Source organism: Suncus etruscus, chromosome 3 (genome assembly GCF_024139225.1).
Source record: "Suncus etruscus isolate mSunEtr1 chromosome 3, mSunEtr1.pri.cur, whole genome shotgun sequence".
In the NCBI taxonomy this organism is placed as follows: domain Eukaryota; kingdom Metazoa; phylum Chordata; class Mammalia; order Eulipotyphla; family Soricidae; genus Suncus; species Suncus etruscus.
The window spans coordinates 19,103,109-19,122,799 of record NC_064850.1 but is presented as its reverse complement, the minus strand read 5'-3'; the positions used below and the strand labels follow the sequence as shown (position 1 = coordinate 19,122,799).

The following is a 19,691-nucleotide window of genomic DNA, read 5'->3' as shown; positions in this document are numbered from 1 at the left end:
GGGTTTTCTTTGGTTTGTTTGTTTGTTTTGGGGTCAGTACTACCTGGGTCAGTACTATCTGGGAGTACTTGGGGCTTACTCCTGGCTTTGTGCTCAGGGACCACTCCTGATGGGCTTAGGGGATTCCTATGGGATACCTGGATTAAAGCTAGGTCTACTGTGTGTACGGCAAAATGCCTTACCCCTGTACTATCGCTCTGGCATCTTTTTCTGGGTTGGTAGGCTAAAAGAGGTACTGGAATATATTTTACTTAAATCCTAAGAGAAAGTTCCTACACTTCTGACTTTCTTGTCAGAGTTATTGTATATCATGAGTATTCTGGCCAACCCTAAATGTAGATTATTTTAAAGATTTTGAAATTAAAAAATACATAAAGCTTTTTGAAGTAGCAAAGTCTTGAGTAGCTAACTTCCTGTGTGGTTAGGAGGAACTAGTGTACGTGATAAGGTTATTGAAACTCAGTTATTAAGTTGCAGACGAGATGAGGTTGTGAAACTTGGCCAGGGTTACAGTAATAGTTACAGGTAGGAAGTAAAAATGTTATATGTAAGAAATAAATTGAGCCATGTGCATTTATAGTTTTGTACTTGCTAATAGAAAGAGAAAAGTCAATTAAGACTGTGAAAAAGAAAAAAAAAAAGACTTATTCTGGGATAAGAAATTTATGAAAGGACTAATGATTGGAAACACGGTAGAACTTGACCCTAAATATTGGGAAACCTTTTCAGAGGAAATGGAAAGAAAAAAGTCGTCAGTTAATTGCACAAAGCATGGAGGTGATTCAGATGTTTTGGTGTTTGTTCTGAGAGATTTAAAAACATTGTAGATTCCTTGAAAGGAATTTTGAAAAGGAAACCATCTGATTTTGAATATATATTTGGGAATTTGCTACAGAAGTGGTATTTACTTAACTTTTTTTATTATTATTTGGGGGGGTTGGGCCTCACCCAGTAATGCTTCGGAGTTACTCCTGGCAGACCAGCTCTTGCCAGGTGTGGGGTTTGGGGAGGCCCCCAGCCGTCCTTGTCTTTTACCCCTGACTCCAAGCCTTCCCTGGGTGCCAGCTCAGATGGCCAGAAGTGGGTTCAGGTGGATTCTTGGGGGTCCTCAGGCTTTCCCCCTCCCTCTGTACTCCGGGGGGAGGTGCATGTGGAGGAGGGTGGCCAGATATCTGGCTCCCGGTTTCCCATTTGATTCTGGAGGCCAGCTCTTCCCAGGTATGGGGTTTGGGGAGTCTCCATGCCAGAGGCCTTCTCCCTAGCCTGGGGAGTGCTGGGATGCTTGGCAGGCCCCCATCCGTCCCTCTCTCTTTCCCCTGGACTCCAGTCCTTCCCTGGGCGCTGGTCCAGGTGGGCTCTAGGAGTCATCAGGCTTTTCCCCTACCTCTCCCTACAGTAATGGGAATGCGCTTTGGGAGGAGGGCAGGACGTTCTAGCACTAGTTTGTGTTGGGACAGTCACTGGAAATTTTTTCTCCTTGGTCTCCTATTGATAGTATTGTAAGCATATAGTTTATATATGTATAATGTCCATCTTATATTGTGACCTTGATACTGCCCTACAAAACTCATTTCTAATCTTTTACTGCCTCAGTCCCAGCCCTTTTTCCCCCCCATCTTCCCATGTAGGTGCAGCTCATGATATGAAGCTCACCACATAGAGTGATGAGTGCAGTTAGAGAAATAACTACACTGAAAACTATCATAAAAATGTGAATGAATGAGGGAAATAGAAAGCCTGTCTTGAGTACAGGTGTGGTTGGGGGTGGGAGGAGGGAGATCTGGGAAATTGGTGGTGGGAAACTTGCACTGGTGAAGGGGGTGTTCTTTACATGACTGTTATCATACAACTACAATCATATCTATAATCACAGTGTTTAAATAAAGATAATTTTTAAAAAAGGAGTTACTCCTGGCTATGCACTCAGAAATTGCTCCTGGCAGGCAGGGGGGGACCATCTGTGATGCCAGGGATCGAACTGAGGTCCATCCTTGGGTCAGCTGCATGCAAGACAAACGCCCTATCACTGTGCTATAGCTCTGGCCCCAACTTAGCTTTTATAAAAATAGAAAACTTTTTGTTGTTTTTTTGTTTTTTGGGTGAAGCCCATGACACTCGGGTTACTCCTGGCTCTGTGCTCAGAAATCGCCCCTGGCAGGCTCAGGGGGCGACCATATGGGATGCTGGGATTCAAACCACCATCCATCCTAGTTCGGCTGTGTGCATAGCAAACGCTCTACCATTGTGCTATCTCTTCGCCCCCCCCCCCCCCAAAATAGGAAACTTCTCATTTTTGTTTTGCATCTCTTGTTAGGAAAACTTTAAAAAATAGTTTCAGAGGCCCGGAGAGATAGCACAGCGGCGTTGCCTTGCAAGCAGCCGATCCAGGACCAAAGGTGGTTGGTTCGAATCCCGGTGTCCCATATGGTTCCCCCGTGCCTACCAGGAGCTATTTCTGAGCAGACAGCCAGGAGTAACCCCTGAGCAACGCCGGGTGTGGCCCAAAAACCAAAAATAAATAAATAAATAAATAAATAAATAAATAAATAGTTTCAGAGAATCTTTGAGAGATGGGAAAGTGTTACTTTGTTTAGTAGCCTCCCATGTGGTGCTTAGGCAATATAGGGGCCTCGCCAGTATTCTTGACCAGCCAGGCTGGCAGTTCAGTACAAGTGCTGGAGAGTGAGAACCAGAAATTGAACCCGGGTCTTGAGCATGCCAGCCATGCACTGTAACCCGTGTATTATCTCCTGTTTCTTGGAGGTCCATTAAAGAGTCTTTTGAAAAGAGAAGAAATTATTTTATTTGGAGAGAAAGCAGAATCCCTGATTTACTTGTATTCTTATGTATATAAGCTAAACTTATCTCAATTCAAACTTGTATGTTTAATTGTAGGAGGAAACCTATATGACAAAATCCTTCGTCAGAAAGACAAGTTATTCGAGGAAGAGGTAATTCTGATTTCTGTGCAAAGAAACTAGAAGTGTAATGTTGTGATTCTTGCATTCTAGTTCTGTATTTACTCTTCCAATAATGAAGAGTCTTTTTTTCCTTTTGTTCAGACTCCTTCCAGGCTCGGGTTGATATTCATGAGAAAGGAAACCTCTAGCCAGGAAGCTGTCTATAGCTGCTTCCTAAACGGTTTACCTCCACATCATGATTCTCTATGGGCTTTCTTTCCTGGTTCTATAACTGCATATTGGTATGCCCAGTTTTCTATACCTTTGTATCCTCCTGGAGTTTGTTCCACAAGTCTGCTTCACCATATTGTATTGTATATTGACATTGAAACTATCTTATTTATTTCACCCCTTCCACCTTTCTTTGCCTACTCAACGTCCAAGAGATGTCAAGTCATGTAAATCATAACCTCTGGTCTCAGCTTCCTTTGTTCTCTTTGTTCATGTCTGTGTGTCTTTGTTTATTCAAATGGAATTATTTTGTTTCCAATCCAAATATCATTTACTTTGTCTTTGCAGATGGTGGTGTGGTATCTGTTTCAGATTGTTTCAGCAGTGAGCTGTATCCATAAAGCTGGAATTCTTCATAGGTAATAAGTGAATGTAGGCTAGACTCCTCCCCAGGAAGCCAGCCCCCACCTTGGATACTTTTCATTAGTGCTATTAGTTTGATAAACAGTCAAAGCTTTTTTCATTGGGATAATTTGGAAAATAAAGAATAATGAGGGGTATTATCTTCCCTCTGGGACATTAAAATTATTTTTTTTAGTCTAGAAAAAATCTCAGTAAGTACTGATTAGTTGTTTCTTTTGTTTTGGTTTGGTTTTTGGTTTGGTTTGGAATTACTCCTGGTTCTGCACTCAGAAATCACTCCTGGCAAGCTCAGGGGACCATATGGAATGCCCAAGATTAAACCTGGGTCCTTTCTGGGTCAGCCACATGCAAGGCAAAAGCCCATCCACTGTGCTACCACTCCGACCCTGATAGTTGTTTCTTTTTTAGGGGGTTTCCGTTTTTGGGTCACACCCAGCAGCTCTCAAGTGTTACTCCTGGCTTTACACTCAGAAATCGCTCCTGGCACGCTCGGGGACCATTTGGGATGCTGGGGTTCAAACCACCATCTTTCTGAATGCAAGGCAAACCCTCTAACTCCATGCTATCTCTCTGGCCCCTGATAGTTGTTTCTTTAAGAGATTTTAGAGTCCAGCTCTTTGACCCATCAGTAAAGACTGGGTTGCTACAGGAAGTAGTAGTACTATAATGGTGGGATTTACAGTATGTGTTTTCTCTGAGGAGCAATGATTGGTTATTTTAATTTGAAAATTAAGTCTTAAAAATCTTTTTATTGCTTTGGGTTCCCCCTCCCCCCCAGGGGTGGTTAGTGGGTATATCTGGCATGTTCAGGACCTACTCCTTACTCTGCACTCAGGAATTAACTTCTGATGGCGCAGTGGGAACCTTATGGGAGGTACGGGATCCAACTTGGTTTAGCTGAGTGCAAGGAAAGTGACCTCTTTTTTTTTAAAATTAATTGCATAATTTTATGAGATCCCTGAGGTAAGGAAGGGGAGGTCAACTTTGTACTTATTTTTAGCTTCAGGAGAAAATCATTAGGCTCTTTCTAAGCTGGGGAAATAGCTCAACTGATACAAGTGCTTGATTTTCATGGATGAGTCCGCATTTCTTTTCTTTTCTTTTCTTTTTTTTTTTTTTTTTGGTTTTTGGTTTTTGGGCCACACCCGGGTGGTGCTCAGGGGTTACTCCTGGCTGTCTGCTCAGAAATAGCTCCTGGCAGGCACAGGGACCATATGGGACGTGGGGATTCGAACCAACCACCTTTGGTCCTGGATCGGCTGCTTGCAAGGTTATCTCTTGAGATAGCTGTGCTATCTCTCCGGGCGAGTCCCCATTTCCATCCCTCGCAAACTATGATGTTTCCTGAGCTCTGGCTGCCAGGTGTGACTCCCAAAGAATTTAAAACAAAATTTTTAAAGGTTTTTACATTGTCATATTGTTGTTGTTGTTTTGTTTGTTTTTTGTTTTTTGTTTTTTTTTTTGCCGAGCTTTACCACTCAGGAAAGCTTTCTTTATTCTTTATTGAGTGATAAAGCTCTCCAAAAATTGGGCGTTTGCACCAGCCCTGAGCGTACATTGTCATATTGTTAAGCCTTTCTTAAATGAATTCTTGACATTAGCTAAAGATTAATGGTACTATACCAGTATTTTTTGTTACTTTGTGATTTAAGGTTTAACATACTTCTTTTTTTTTGTTTTTGGTTTTGGTTTTGGTTTTGGTTTTTGGGCCACACCGGAAAATGCCACTGTGCTATCTCTCTGATTTAACATATTTCTTAATAGCCTTTGAATGCCACTGTTGTTCTTTTCTTTTCTTTTTTTTTTTTTTTGGTTTTTAGGTCACATCTGGCTATGCTCAGGAGTTACTCTTGACTCTGCGCTCAGAAGTCACTCCTGGCAGGCTCGGGGGACTATTTGGGATGCTGGGATTCAAACCACTGTCTGTCCTATGTTGGCCATGTGCAAGGCACACACCTCTCCACTGTGCTATCACTCCAGCCCACATATTATTTTCTTTTTAGAGTTAGAATAGTCTGATTTTCAAATCTTTCAGTAAAAGAAGCCAGACACACACCAGGCACAATTTTCTCTTGTTTAGAGATGCAGGTTTTTGTTTTTGTTTTTGTTTTTCCCAAAAATCTGCACAACACAATTGTGTTCTTTCTGGGATGTGTATTCTCTTGCCTTCATTCATAACTTTGATTTTTTTTTTTTTCGGTCACACCCGGTGACGCTCAGGGGTTACTTCTGGCTATGCACTCAGAAATCGCTCCTGGCTCGGGGGACCATATGGGACACTGGGGAATTGAACTGCAGTCCATCCTAGGCTGTCATGCACGCAAGGCAGACAGACACCTTACAGCTTGCACCATCGTTCCGGCACCATAACTTTGAAATTTTTGAGAGCAACCAAGTGTTAAAATGGCCCTTGATATTACTCAGGATGTAAGTGGTAATTAAATTGGCTGTGCACCTTTAAGGAACTATGGTTTTTAGAACCATCAATATCGTTTTGTCTCACCCTCTCAACTTTTCCTAGTTTTTAGTGCTGTGGGAAACATTCTATGTATTGAAGCCCCAGAAGATGGAGTAAATTTTCTCCTTCCACTCCCCAAGGTCCTTTTTAGTGATGCAATGTATGTAAGTGGGTGTTGTTGTAACGTTTTTGAATGTGTGTAAATCACTTTTAAGTCATGACCATCGTATTGGACCCCATAACAGTCTGCACCGTAGTGACACTCTTTCTGTTCTCTCTTAATCCTGGTTAGTTGTGTGATGGGATAAAATAGTTGATTTACCTGAATTTAATACGCTGCCTTTTATTCTTCCTAGAGATATAAAGACATTAAATATTTTTCTGACCAAGGCAAACCTGATAAAACTTGGAGATTATGGTCTAGCTAAGAAGTTGAATTCTGAGTATTCCATGGCTGAGACGGTATGTGTCTCCCTTTTTCTTGTCTAATTTTTCTTTTCCTTCCTAGCACAGGAATTATCACTATTTACCCCTAAATCTTACATACTTTATATATTTTTCAAGTTCTTACAAGTTCTTCGTACTTATAAAGGAGTCTGTTTCCTGTATGTCACTAACCTGCACTTCACATGTTCAGGGGTTCTTTTAAGAGTCAACGTCCACATTATGGCTCAGACCTCATAGCCCTTTCTAATGCTACTTGAAACTTTGCTAACGGCCACACAGTCTTCACCGGTTTTTCTCCCTAGGATCTTTAGTAGATGTCATTTTCTCTCGGATTTAATATTTAGCTTAGAATGTTTGATTTCTCATTTTTGTGTTCCTAAACGATATTCCTGTGTTTGGGGCCAGAAAAAGGAGGTCCTCTGTTATAAATAAGGATGCTGCCCAGAGACCTTTCTGTCCTCAGTCTTATACACAGTCTGAGCTCCTGGGCTTCCTTCTCACGAAAGCACATAGAATGATCAAAATTGATATCAATAAGGACCAGTTTGTAGTAATTGTTCTCTCAGTGGTGTTACTAAAGTCATAAAGATTTGGGGCCGGGTAGGTGGCGCTGGAGGTAAGGTGTCTGCCTTGCAAGCGCTAGCCAAGGAAGGACCGCGGTTTGATCCCCCGGCGTCCCATATGGTCCCCCCAAGCCAGGGGCGATTTCTGAGCACATAGCCAGGAATAACCCTTGAGCGTCAAACGGGTGTGGCCCAAAAACAAAAAAACAAACAAACAAACAAACAAAAAAAAAAGTCATAAAGATTTACTGGGCTGAGGTTGGTGCTTAGTTGAGCCTCCTCTGTTAATGTTTAAGCTCACTGAGCTTGATAGTTTTCTCTGCAACTTTCCATCAGAATTGTTGTGATCCTGCTAGATTGACACGGCTAGGTGTCGTGCAGCCACACGGTCCAAGAGCGATAGATATTGAACAAATTTGCTGGCTTGGTAGTTCAGTACAGTTAAATTGTGTACCTTTTCTGTCTGTTAGTGTTGGGGTTAGCTGTGAGTTGTTGTGCTTTCAGGCAGAAAGAGGAATCTGCCCCCACTTATTCTGAGAAAGCCCCAGAGTTTTCAGCCTGTATCAGACTAACTGTGAAGTGTTGATGGCCATTATTTTTTTTTAAAAACTTCATTGGGGAGACAGTTAATTTTTCTGCCTAGCTGGTGTGAGCGGAGGCTGCTAGGTTCTCTGGTGCTTGAAGGGGATCTCAGCTTACCCCCTTTCGGAGAAGACCCCAGATTTGTTGGCCCATAGTCTGTTCCCATGTGAGAAGGTTCAACTGCTTATATTATTTGCTGTTCTGTTTTTGTCTGGGTGAATGGTAGGTGTTGATTGTGACTCTGGGCTTCTGTGCCTTCTTGCAGAACATAGAATCTGTCCCACCTTTTCTGAATAGTTTCAGCCCAGACCAGATTACCTGGAAGATTCTGAGGCCATCATTTTCTTCTGCAGCTTAGTAGCCACAGAGGCCTTATGCAGCTCTAATTACCAGAGAGATTGTCCTCTAGATTTTTTGCCAAGAAGTTTTATATAAATTACTTTTCTTCATACTGGTATCATCTAATAAGATGCCCATCCTTTGGGATATGCTGGTAAATTTTTATGATGGCTGTAACTAGTTCCTGAAAATTTTAACTTTGTTGTTAAGCTGTTAATTTAGTAATTATTCTTTGTTTCAGAATAGAGATTATTCTTTGTTTTCTTTGTTGTTCAGCTTGTGGGAACTCCATATTACATGTCTCCAGAGCTCTGCCAAGGAGTAAAATATAGTTTCAAGTCTGATATCTGGGCAGTAGGCTGTGTCATTTTCGAACTGCTTACTTTAAAGAGGACATTTGATGCTACCGTAAGTTGATACTTTATCTCCTTGCAAATGGTATACCTTGAGAGAATCAATCCATTTTTCCTTGACTTTCTGATTTCCTGAACAATAAAATATAGGTAATACCGTTCAGTCATTTAATGCTACACTTAGTAGGGCTTTATTACATACTGTAGATCAGATCCATCTTCATTTTTAATTCTTCATTGGAATAATTATAATAAATAGTTTGAGGGGGCCAGAATGATAGCACAGTGGTAGGGCATTTGTCTTGCACATGGCTGACCTAGGACAGACCTGGGTTTGATACCAGGCATCCCACATGGTCCCCCGAGCCTGCCAGGAGTGATTTCTGAGCACTGACAGGTGTGGCCCAAAAACCAATCAATCAATCAATAAATAAATAAATAAAAATGTACTTGTATTTGTTAACTATAATTTTTTAAAAAATGGATTATAGGATTGACTGAGATGCATCAATTTGGAAAGGCCATTTTATTTATTTTGTTTTGACAAAAAAAATCTTGGTACCAAACCCAGCTGCCCTTGAGATACTCTTGACTCTGTGCTCAGAAATCACTCCTAGCAGGCTTGGGAAACTATTTAGAATGCTAGGGATCAGATCTGGGTCAGCTATGTGCAATACAAGTGCCTACCCATGTGCTATTTCTCCAGTCTCATTTATTTTTGCTTCTGTAATGTAACTTCTATTCCATTATTTTTCTCAATGATAAGGCATCTTATATATTATCCATTTAAATGGTTTGATCTCTTTTGAAAAATTACCCCTTTTTTTGAAGGTAGGGGATTGAGCCACATACAGCTAGCAATAGTTGGGAGCTATTTTTGACTTTGTTCACAGGTTGTTCCTACCCCTGGTTTAGGAGGACTGTGCAGTACTAAGGATCAAATGCAGGCCTCATGAAAACCTGTTCTCAAACACTTTGAACTATCTCTGGCCTTATACTCTTACTCCTTTTTGGGGGGGGTTTAGTTTTTGGGTCACACCCGGCAGCGCTCAGGAGTTACTCCTGGCTCTCAGCTCAGAAATCGCTACCAGCAGGCTCAGGGGACCATATGGGATGCCAGAATTCGAACCACCATCCTTCTGCATGCAAGGCAAATGCCCTCCCTCCATGCTATCTTTCTAGCCCCTGTACTCTGATTCTTAATATTGTCACTCTTATTTTTTGTTGTTGGGTTCTTTTTTGGGGGGGGGGTCACACCTGGCAGTGCTCAGGAGTTACTCCTGGCTCTATGCTCAGAAATCGTCCCTGGCAGGCAGGTGGGGACCATATGGGATGCCAGGATTCGAACCACCGTTCTTCTGCATGCAAGGCAAATGCCTTACCTCCATGCTATCTCTCCAGTCCCTGTCACTCTTATTTTTAAATATGTTTAATTTATATTATTATTACTATTTTGACTTCTGGGACCATACCCAGTGATACTTAGAGTTTATTCCTGACTCTCTGCTCAGGAATCATTCCTGGCAGTGCTTGGGGAACTGTATGTGGTGCCAAGGATCAAACTGAGGATCCTTAACCCCAAGCTGCTTAACGCCTATGTTTTCTCTCAAGCCCTGTTGTTCATGGCCCCCCTCAAGTCCCTCTTTCCCTCCATGGCCTTAAGTAATACCCACCGTAAGGCAGTGCTTCTCAAATTTTTTATTTTATAGGTAATCATTAAAAGTGGACTCTTGGGGCTGGAGCCATAGTATAATGAGTAGAGCTTTTGCTTTGCCTGCAGCTGACCCGGATTTGTTCACTGGTACCCAACATGGTAATCTCAGACAAATAACTATCTCCTCTCTGGTTTTTTATTTGTTTGTTGTTTTGTTTTTTTGGCCACACCTGGTGACACTTGGGTTACTCCTGGCTATGCACTCAGAAATCACTCCTGGCTTGGGGGACCATATGGGACACCGGAGGATCGAACCTAGTCCCTCCTGGGTCAGCCATGTCCATACAAAGCAAATGCCCTAACGCTGTGCTATCGCTTCGGCCCCACTGTCTCCTCTTTGAGTTATAATAATATTCTCCTTACATACTGTTTATAAGGAAGATTCTATGTATATGTGTTACTAGTACATTGAGTTTGCTCAGAAAAGGCAGTGGTGGTACTATTCTTTTTTTTCTTCCTCCCTCCTTTCCTTCCTCCCTTTCTTGCTTTTCTCATTCTATCCCTCCATCCTTTCTAGAACTTGATATATGCAAGGCAGGCACTTTACCACTAAGCTCCCAACCCCCTAACTATTTCATGTTGTGATGCATAATAGTAGTTATAAAAATAGGGGCCAGAGAGATAGCACATCAGTAGGGCATTTGCCTTGCATGCAGCCAACCCCAGACAGACCTCGGTTCGATTCCTGGCATCCCATATGGTCCCCTGAGCCTGCCAGGAGTAATTTCTGAGCGCAGAGCCATAAGTAATCCCTGAGTGCTGCCACTCAGGTTTGGGTATAACCCAAACCCCTCCCCCCCCCAAAAGTCAGATCTAATGCACCAGAAGTGTTGCCACATCTTCCAGGACCAATGGTGGTTCGAATCCTGGTATCTAATATGGTCCCCCCCATGCCTGCCTGGAGTGATTTCTGAGCAGAGAGCCAGGAGTAACCCCTGGGCGCCACCAGGTGTGGCCCAAAAGCCAAAACCGAAGGGAAAAAAAATAACAGCTATCATTTTCTCATAGAATCCACTTAACCTGTGTGTGAAGATTGTACAAGGAATTCGGGCCATGGAAGTTGATTCTAGCCAATACTCTTTGGAACTGATCCAAATGGTTCATGTGTGCCTCGACCAGGTAAGTATGACTTGAATATTGATTTTAGTTTAATATTTCCCCTTCTAGCCGAAGTGTTTGTAGTAGTATAACATGGATAATTCTGAATAAGTCGACCTTCACTTCCCCAGGGTAGGATATATTTGAGTAAGAATATAAGGAGTAGCCGTTCATGAAAATCAGTCAAATTATGTATTTTGCTCTATTTTTACTTTATTGATTTATAAGAGTGGTTTGCTATCTGTTCTCTATGTTTTATGATATCTCTGTAAGTTGGCTCTCTAAAATTATAATCAGAGGTAATTTAGAGCTGCTAATGTGCAAAATGTATAGTTTAATATCTAACAATTGTCCTGCAGTGCAGCTCTAGATTAGTGTTATTCAAAGTATAATCCATGAGTCACTGGCATTAGAATTGCCAGGTCAGAATTTCACTAAAAATGAAGGTTCCTCCCTCAGCACTTATCAGTTGAGTTGAATCAAAAGCAAATCTATGGATAAAGTCCAGAAATATAAAGTAACATTGCTAACTTTTTTTTTTTTTTTTTTTTTTTTGGTTTTTGGGTCACACCCAGCAGTGTTCAGGGGTTACTCCTGGCTCTATGCTCAGAAATCACTCCTGGCAAACTCGGGGGACCATATGGGATGCCGGGATTCAAACCATCATCCTTCTGCGTCTAAGGCAAACGCCTTAATGCTGTGCTATCTCTCCGGCCCCAACATTGCTAACTGGGGATCAAACCCTGGTTAGCTGCATGCAAGGCAAATGCCCTACCCACTGTACTATCACTCCAGCCTCTGTGCCATTGTTTCTTTATCCAGTCATCTATTCTTGGACCTAATTTCATGCTTGCTTTGGCAGCCTTTATACCAAAACCCTAATTTCCTATGTCAAATTTCATGTTCTGTGTTTATAATCTGATTTATATTTGTCTACACTTGTACAATGAGAATGTACCTCCTCTGATCAAAAGAGATAGCTCAATAGGCTAAGAGCCTGTTTTGCATTTGTGAGGCCTAATTTGGGTCCCCAGAATCATTTGGTTCTGCAAGCATTGCTGGAAGTGGCTCCTTAGCACTGAGCCAGGAATACTCCTTAGCACTTCTTGGTATGGCTCCAAAAGAAATAAACTAGTAGACAAAAAGAGAATGTGCCTTTTTAACATAGTCAGGGTCATGGCTGTCAAGTTTCAATATATAGCACATAAGAGATGTACATTAGATAGATGCTTGCCTTGCATGTGGCTGACCCAAGTTTGACCCATTGCCACATGTGGCCTTCAGTATCACCAGAAGTTAGCCATAGCACCACCAGTTGTGACCCAAAACAATACACATAGACACACGCGCATGCACGCACACGAGAAAAACAAAACCTAGTTCTGAAGTATGTGTGATAAGAGTGATCTTTTTGGGAAGGATGTGATGGTGGGAGGGCCATACCCAGTGGTGCTCAGAGCTTATGCTCAGAGATCATTCCTTGTGGTGTGTGGGAGACCATATGAGCTGGTGGTGTTTGAATTCAGGTAGGCCATATGCAGGGAGTGATCTTTATACCCCCAGAACTGCTGGGAGTGGTTCTTGATTGAAGAGCCAGGGCAAACTCTGAGCATCACTGGGTATGGCCCAAAATCTAAAAAAAAAAATTTGTTGTTTTTGTTTTTGAGCCACACCCTGCGATGGCTTTCAGGGGTTATTTCTGGCTCTGCACTCAGGAATCACTCTTGGCAGGCTTGGGGGGGACCATATGGGATGCCGGGGATTGAACCCAGGTCTGTCCCTGGTCGGCAATGTGCAAGGCAAATGCCTTACCGCTGTGCTATCACTCCGGTCCCCAGAATTTACTGTTTTGGGGGTTAGAGAAGTACAGCAGATTGAATGAAGCACTGCCAATTATGGTCCAAAAAACAAAAATTAAAAGAAATTAGGATCAAAGCTGGAGAAATAACCATAGAGGAAAGTGCTTTGCATGTGCTGGGATATGCAAACCCTGGCACCACTTTGTGGCTGCCTCCAGCATCTCAGATGTAGCTATGGAGACTCCTGAGTGCCACCCCAGTACTGTAAGATTCAGGCAGCTCCCTGTTACCTCTCCCCAAAGCCAAATGCTTTACCTGGATGGTCAGACCCTACCACAGCTGGGAGATGTCTGTGGTTGGTAATTAGATTGGCCTAAGCCGATGAGGTCTCAAACTCAATTTACCTGGGGGCCGCAGGAGGCAAAGTTGGAGTGATCCTTGAGTGCAAAGTCAGTAGTAAGCCTTGAACATTGGGGGTGTGACCCAAACAGCTAAAACAAAACAAAACAAAAAGATTCCTCTAGGGCAGGGCCACAAAATGTTGTACGGAGAGAGTTTGAGAGCCCTGGGAGGGATGAGGACTGACTCAGCAAGGTAGATACAACAGGTAGAGAAGAGATACAGGTTGGGTTCAGAGAGGCGGGTAGCTTAGAGCCATGAAAGGAACATGTACATGGTGGTTAGAGCTTTGTAATAAAGTTGGATGACTCCTGAAACTTGATCTGACTGCTGTGGATCATTTCCTCACCATTACCCTGATACGTACAGACCCACCAGGCTGTAGGGGCTGCAGGTGCCCTGCTGAGTCAAGAAAGGCCTCACCATCCATACATGCACTACTAGGACTTTATAATTAATAGTGAATGCAACAGCTCCCAATATTCAGACCCTTTTACTGAGTCACCTGACTTGCTTGGCCAGCTATATTCAAACTTAGATTTTGCCACTGAGTCCTCTGAACACTTCTTGGGACCCTCCCTGAAAGGTGTTTCTTTATTTTATAAACAAAAGGATGATTTATTTACAGTGGTCTTTTGTTGTTGTTTGTTTGTTTATTGGACACACCCGGCTATGCTTGGCTTATTTCTGGGCAGTGTTTGTGGGGCCTTATAGGGTGCTGGGGATCAAACCTGGGTTGGCTTCTTATAAGGCAACTGCACTGCCACTATACTATCTGACCTCTGTGGTGGCCTTTTGGGGGGGGGGGACTGTACTGGTGTCTGCATTGTTCAAAGCTTACTCCTTATCACATGTGGTAATGGAAATTGAAAGAGGGTGAGCTACTTGCACAACACCCTACTTTATGATGGTCTTTGACTAATTTACCTGTAACCTTTTTTTGGAGAGCCGGACACACACCCGGCAGTACTCAAAACTCCTGGATCTGTGCTCAGGGATCAAATCCAGGTCAGCCATTTGCAAGGCAAACAATGTTCTATCCACTGTACTCTGTTCCTAACCTATAACCTTTAAAGGAAAAGTCAAATGCTTCTTTAGATCACCTTTTTGCTTGTTTCCTTTTAATGAGATCTGATTTCATTCGTACTTTTTTAGGATCCTGAACAGAGACCCACTGCAGATGAACTTCTGGACCGCCCCCTTCTCAGGAAGCGAAGGAGGTGAAGTACAAAAAAGGCGCTGACTATTGAACCCTAATCAACAGCTCACAAGAGAGGGTGGTGCTTCCTGACTTGGCCGTACAAACTGTTTCCTACCCACATCTTTTCTTTCCTCACTTGAGGGTGGCTTCTGACCTTTGCCTCAATACACTGCTTCCCAAAATGGGAGAGAAGTCCCCCTAGGGAATGCCGAAACAATAGTGGGCAGTTGTATATAGTCTAAAAGCAGCTGCAGGTGCTTTCAATTTTTTTGTTTTATAGAGCTAGATTTCCATGCCAGAGTGGATAGTACAGCAGGTAGGGCACTTGCCTTGTGTGTAGCTGATCCAGGTTTGATCCTCTCCAGCATCCCATAGTAATTCCTAAGTACAGAGCCATAAATAAGCCCTGAGTACCACCAGATGTGGCCCCAAAACAAACAAAAAACGCTGGATTTCCATAAGAGCATTGAGTAACTCCTGCAAAGGAATCGCTAGGCCAGTTAAGTTTGGAAACCTCTGTCCTAAGGTACACTCTCAAAACTCCCAGGTCATGTGTTTCCCTACCCTTCTCTCTGGGGCTTTTAATCTGGTGTTGAAGCTTGAAGCTTAACATGTAGTAATTAAGAGAAGGGGCTTTTATGCTCAGGCACCCTTCGGTGCTGAAGTCAAGCTGGATTGACAGCTGACAGCTGCTTTCCTATTGTGAGTTCTTTGCTAAGATTTAGTCTGTTGGTGGGGAGGAGGCCTTTTATTCTTGCCTTGCAATCCTAACTTAAAGGAAGAGCTGTTCTCTGTCTTAACATTCTAGTGACAGGGGTCCTCAAACTTTTTAAACAGGGAGCCAGTTCACTGTCCCTCAGACCATTGGAGGGTCTGACTATAGTAAAAACAAAACTTATGAACGAATTCTTATGCACACTGCATATATCTTATTTTGCAATGAAGAAACAAAACAGATACAAATACAATATGTGGCCCGCGGGCCATAGTTTGAGGACCACTGTTAGTCCATTTTATCCTGTTACACTTTTGGGAGGGAGGATTCTCACACCTGATGGTGCTCAGGGGACTGACTATATGTGGTGCCAATGGCCAAATCAGGGCCATCATTAATATTTCCACCTAATCTTAGTTGCAGTTTTTATTGTCATTACAAATGGCATGTAGTACTCTGTTACAATGTTGTAGTTGGATGGAAACGTGACAGCTTTCAAATAAGACATAAGTACAGGAAATGTTCAGTCCCTTATGGTTGGAGTAATGTATGCAGACTTGGTTTTCAGTCGCAACATTGTAGGAGTTTTCAAACCGACCATTGCCTAAACACCAGCCCAGAAATTCAGCCATGGTTGATTTAGGCAGATTGCAAGCTCTAGGGCAAGCCATGGAAGGAGGGATAGGAAAGAAAGATAGAAAGATGGGCCGGGAAGGTGGCGCTAGAGGTAAGGTGTCTGCCTTGCAAGCGCTAGCGTAGGACGGACTACGGTTCGATCCCCCGGTGTCCCATATGGTCCCCCCAAGCCAGGGGCGATTTCTGAGTGCATAGCCAGGAGTAACCCCTGAGCGTCAAACGGGTGTGGCCCCAAAAAAACAGAAAAAAAGAAAGATAGGCCAGAGAGATAGTAATCACCTTGCAAGTCGGGCACATGGCTTGTACATACCTTACCTGGGTTTGATCCCTGGTATCCCATTTGGTCCCCGAGCATTCACGAGGAGTAATTCTTAAATGTAGAGAGCCAGAATAACCTCCTGAATACTACTGGGTGTGGCCAAAAAAAGGCCCCAGAGCATCTTGAATGCTAAATGAAATTTCTGCCTTATTCAAGAGATAATAGAAGAACAGAACTTTTTGAGAGCCATTTATGTGATACCATTTGCCTAAGGAGGCATGATTGGGCAGGATTGCCATTAGTATCAATCAGTAAAGAATAGATTAAAGTATATAAGAGGTCCAGAGGAGGTGTTTAAAAACTGAAGCACATGTTTTGCATGGAGGTACCCCAGATTTTATCTCCAATGCCACATAATCCCCAAACACTAAGGACTGTTAGGAATGGTAATTCTCCCAGGTTAGAGAGCCCTCCTTCCTCAAAAAAAAAAAAAAAAGATTAAAGTAGCTAAGATGTGTCAAGGACTGAACTCAGTAATAGATTACCTGCCTCACATGTGAAGGGCTATGGGTCAAGCCTATAACAACACACACACACACACACACTCACAGAAAGTGGATTGACACTGATGTTCACTTGCTGAGAACATCCTAAACCCCCCCCCCCTCCTCAAGGCACTGTGCAAGTAAAATCTGTAGAATTTGAATTTTGAAGAAAAGGAGATAGATCAAGCAGGAAAAACTAAAGTTTTAAGTCTGAATGACTAGGAAGATGAGGAGAAAGATTGCCAGGTACAGAAATAGGTGAGTCAGAAAGAAATGCTGTCTAGGGAAATAGGTAATGAGCTGAGGTTTAAAGATAAAGGTGTTGTGTTTAGGCACCAGTGGGCAGACTAGATGGAGACCACAGCAGGTTCATCAGAGATGACTCTTGGGATTTGGGGGTATTGGGGGGGTACATTCAGTTCCCCATCTTTGATCCATCACACTGCATAGTTTTCCAAGTATTGCTAGAAGTGATTCATTGTGTGTCCAGATGCTGATGGTGGGGGGGTGGGTAAGGAACCCCCTGCACCTCCCTACCTATGCCAGCATCTGACACATGTGTGGCACAAAAACAGGAAAGTGGTCATTGATGGTTTCTGTTCCAGCCTAAAACCATTCTTGAAGGTTGGAAAAAAAAAAAAAAAGTGTCCCTAGATTATTGCCCACCTTCCCCTTTTTTTGTCTACTTTTTTGGGGTTTTTTTCCACACTTGGCTATACTCATTGTCTACTCCTGACTATGCTTGGGATCATATAGGATGCCAGGGGTCAAACCCTGGCCAGCCACATGCAAGACAAATGTTCTATCCTCTACTATCACTCTGGCCCAATGCTCCTTACATAAGGTCTTTTCCTAGGAGTATTTTAATATTGTAGGAGTCATAATTTACAAGAGGGTTAAATTGTATGAAAGAGATGCAATGGAGTATAGAAGCCTAATATTTTACTCATGTATCTTTTCTTTTGGTAGAGAAATGGAGGAAAAAGTCACACTACTTAATGCACCTACCAAAAGACCAAGGTAAAAAAAAAAAACGCTCAAGAGACTCATGAAAATGACTATCTGGAATGACCACCAGGAGGTTTTTCTTTCTTGGATTTATATATTGTTTAATCCCAATAATAGTCTCTGGCTTCCACTCAGAAGCCAGCATCTCTAAATGTCAGATTGTTATTTCGGAGCCAAAGATAGCTATAATTTCAGCCTCCATGCTAAAGTGGACATCATTACCATGATCTGTGTTGAAAAGTGTCGGTGTCAGGGATCAGACAGGATTGGGTCTGATTGAACTCAGATACCGCCCTGAGGCAGAAGTCGCAGAGCCTCTCATGATCGAGGGTTGGTTGGAGTAAGCTCTCGACTCAGCATATTTCCTCATACCAAAATTGGCAGTTCTCAGGGGAATAGGCTGAGCATTTTTCTTCAATACAGTTGTCATGTTAAACGTGCCTTTGTTCTGGGGGTTGTTGGCAGGTCAAGCACTGTAACAGAAGCACCCATCGCTGTGGTCACATCCCGAACTAGTGAGGTCTATGTTTGGGGTGGTGGGAAATCCACTCCGCAGAAGTTGGATGTCATCAAGAGTGGCTGCAGTGCCCGCCAGGTGTGCGCAGGGAACACCCACTTTGCTGTGGTCACAGTGGAGAAAGAACTCTACACCTGGGTGGTGAGTGAGACCACGTGCTTTGAACCTTTGCTGTCCGCCTTGTTTACAGGGCCTACATCTCCTGGATTATGGTAGTTGGAAATGTGCCCCAGATATAGCAAGAAGGAATGCTAGAATGTAAGCTATTCAGAGTAGGATTTTGTTACTTAGTTTACTGGTGTATTCCCAATGCCTGTTGTTGACTAGAAACGTTTTTTAAAAATGAATGAATGGGAGTAGAATGAAGAGAGCCCTAGGAGGCAAGACTCTCCTCTTTGTATAGTTGTGTGATTTTAGAATGTCACTTGATTGCATTGTTACTGCCTTGACATTAAGAGCAGCCAATCAAATGAAGTACTGTATTATGTGAGGAAAATTCCAAGACCTCTAGCATGTCTACCTTTCATCTTCTTGAACATAACTGCCTGTGTTTGCTCTTTCTTGAATTCTCATTTGCTTTTCATTTTCCTATAGTGCAGTATTTGTTCCTGTCACTAAATTGATTATTTTTTGTTTTATTCTTGGAGGTGGGGGACCACACCTAACTGGTGTTCAGGACCTAACCCCGATTCTGCTCTCAGAGATTATTCCTGTTGGGACTCGGGGGCCATAATGTGGCGCCAGGAATCATCCTTCTGTACTATCTCTCCAGCTCCCTGCCAGTCACTTGAAACTACTCTTGACAAAATGACCTATAAATTGTGGAAATGAAACAGATGATATTTTCTTGTTTGATCTCCCAGAAACACTTGCAATGTTTGGCCACTTCCTCTGTCCTGAAACTCTTCCCTCTACTGCGAGATTCTTCTATCTTTCTTCTGTATGTCTTCTCAGGCTTTCTTCAGACTGCTTTTCCTTTACTCATTCTTGTCTTCAACAAGGGAGCAATATCACTGCTGGTGCCACTGAAACAATCCAGAGGTGTATCAGTAGCAATGAGGACATCCTTCTGTTTGTTTATGTAAAGTAGCACTGCATACTTTTAAAAATAATAACTGTGAGGGCCCTGGAGATGGCTCAAAGGTAATCTTTAGTTTATAGACCCACACCACATCCCTGGGTTCTTACATTCCAGCTGTCTGGCCCAGTTGACTGAGAATCACCAAGTGTGGCCCCAGGGCCCCTGAGTACTGTTTAGGATCATCTGCTTCCAGCAGGCAGTAGTTAAGTAGAAAATTAGCTTTTAGTATGAAAATTCAAAACCTCACAAAATCTTTTTATTCGACAGAACATGCAGGGGGGTACCAAACTCCACGGTCAGCTAGGCCATGGGGACAAGGCTTCTTACAGACAACCGAAGCATGTGGAAAAGTTGCAAGGCAAAGCTATTCGTCAGGTGTCCTGTGGTGATGATTTTACTGTGTGTGTGACAGGTAAGCCATCA

The 19,691-nt window shown here is 42.8% G+C and overlaps 1 protein-coding gene across 1 annotated transcript in view; it reads left to right on the top strand.

The window, feature by feature from the left end:
* The window catches only part of NEK9 (NIMA related kinase 9), a 43,723-nt gene that overhangs the window by 3,563 nt on the left and 20,469 nt on the right, over window positions 1-19,691 (top strand). The window contains exons 3-11 of the mRNA XM_049770325.1: window positions 2,896-2,951; window positions 3,480-3,550; window positions 6,369-6,474; window positions 8,220-8,351; window positions 11,019-11,129; window positions 14,462-14,526; window positions 17,632-17,682; window positions 18,136-18,328; window positions 19,536-19,680. Coding sequence (XP_049626282.1) covers window positions 2,896-2,951; window positions 3,480-3,550; window positions 6,369-6,474; window positions 8,220-8,351; window positions 11,019-11,129; window positions 14,462-14,526; window positions 17,632-17,682; window positions 18,136-18,328; window positions 19,536-19,680 — 930 coding nt within the window. The remainder of the gene's footprint in view (window positions 1-2,895; window positions 2,952-3,479; window positions 3,551-6,368; window positions 6,475-8,219; window positions 8,352-11,018; window positions 11,130-14,461; window positions 14,527-17,631; window positions 17,683-18,135; window positions 18,329-19,535; window positions 19,681-19,691) is intronic.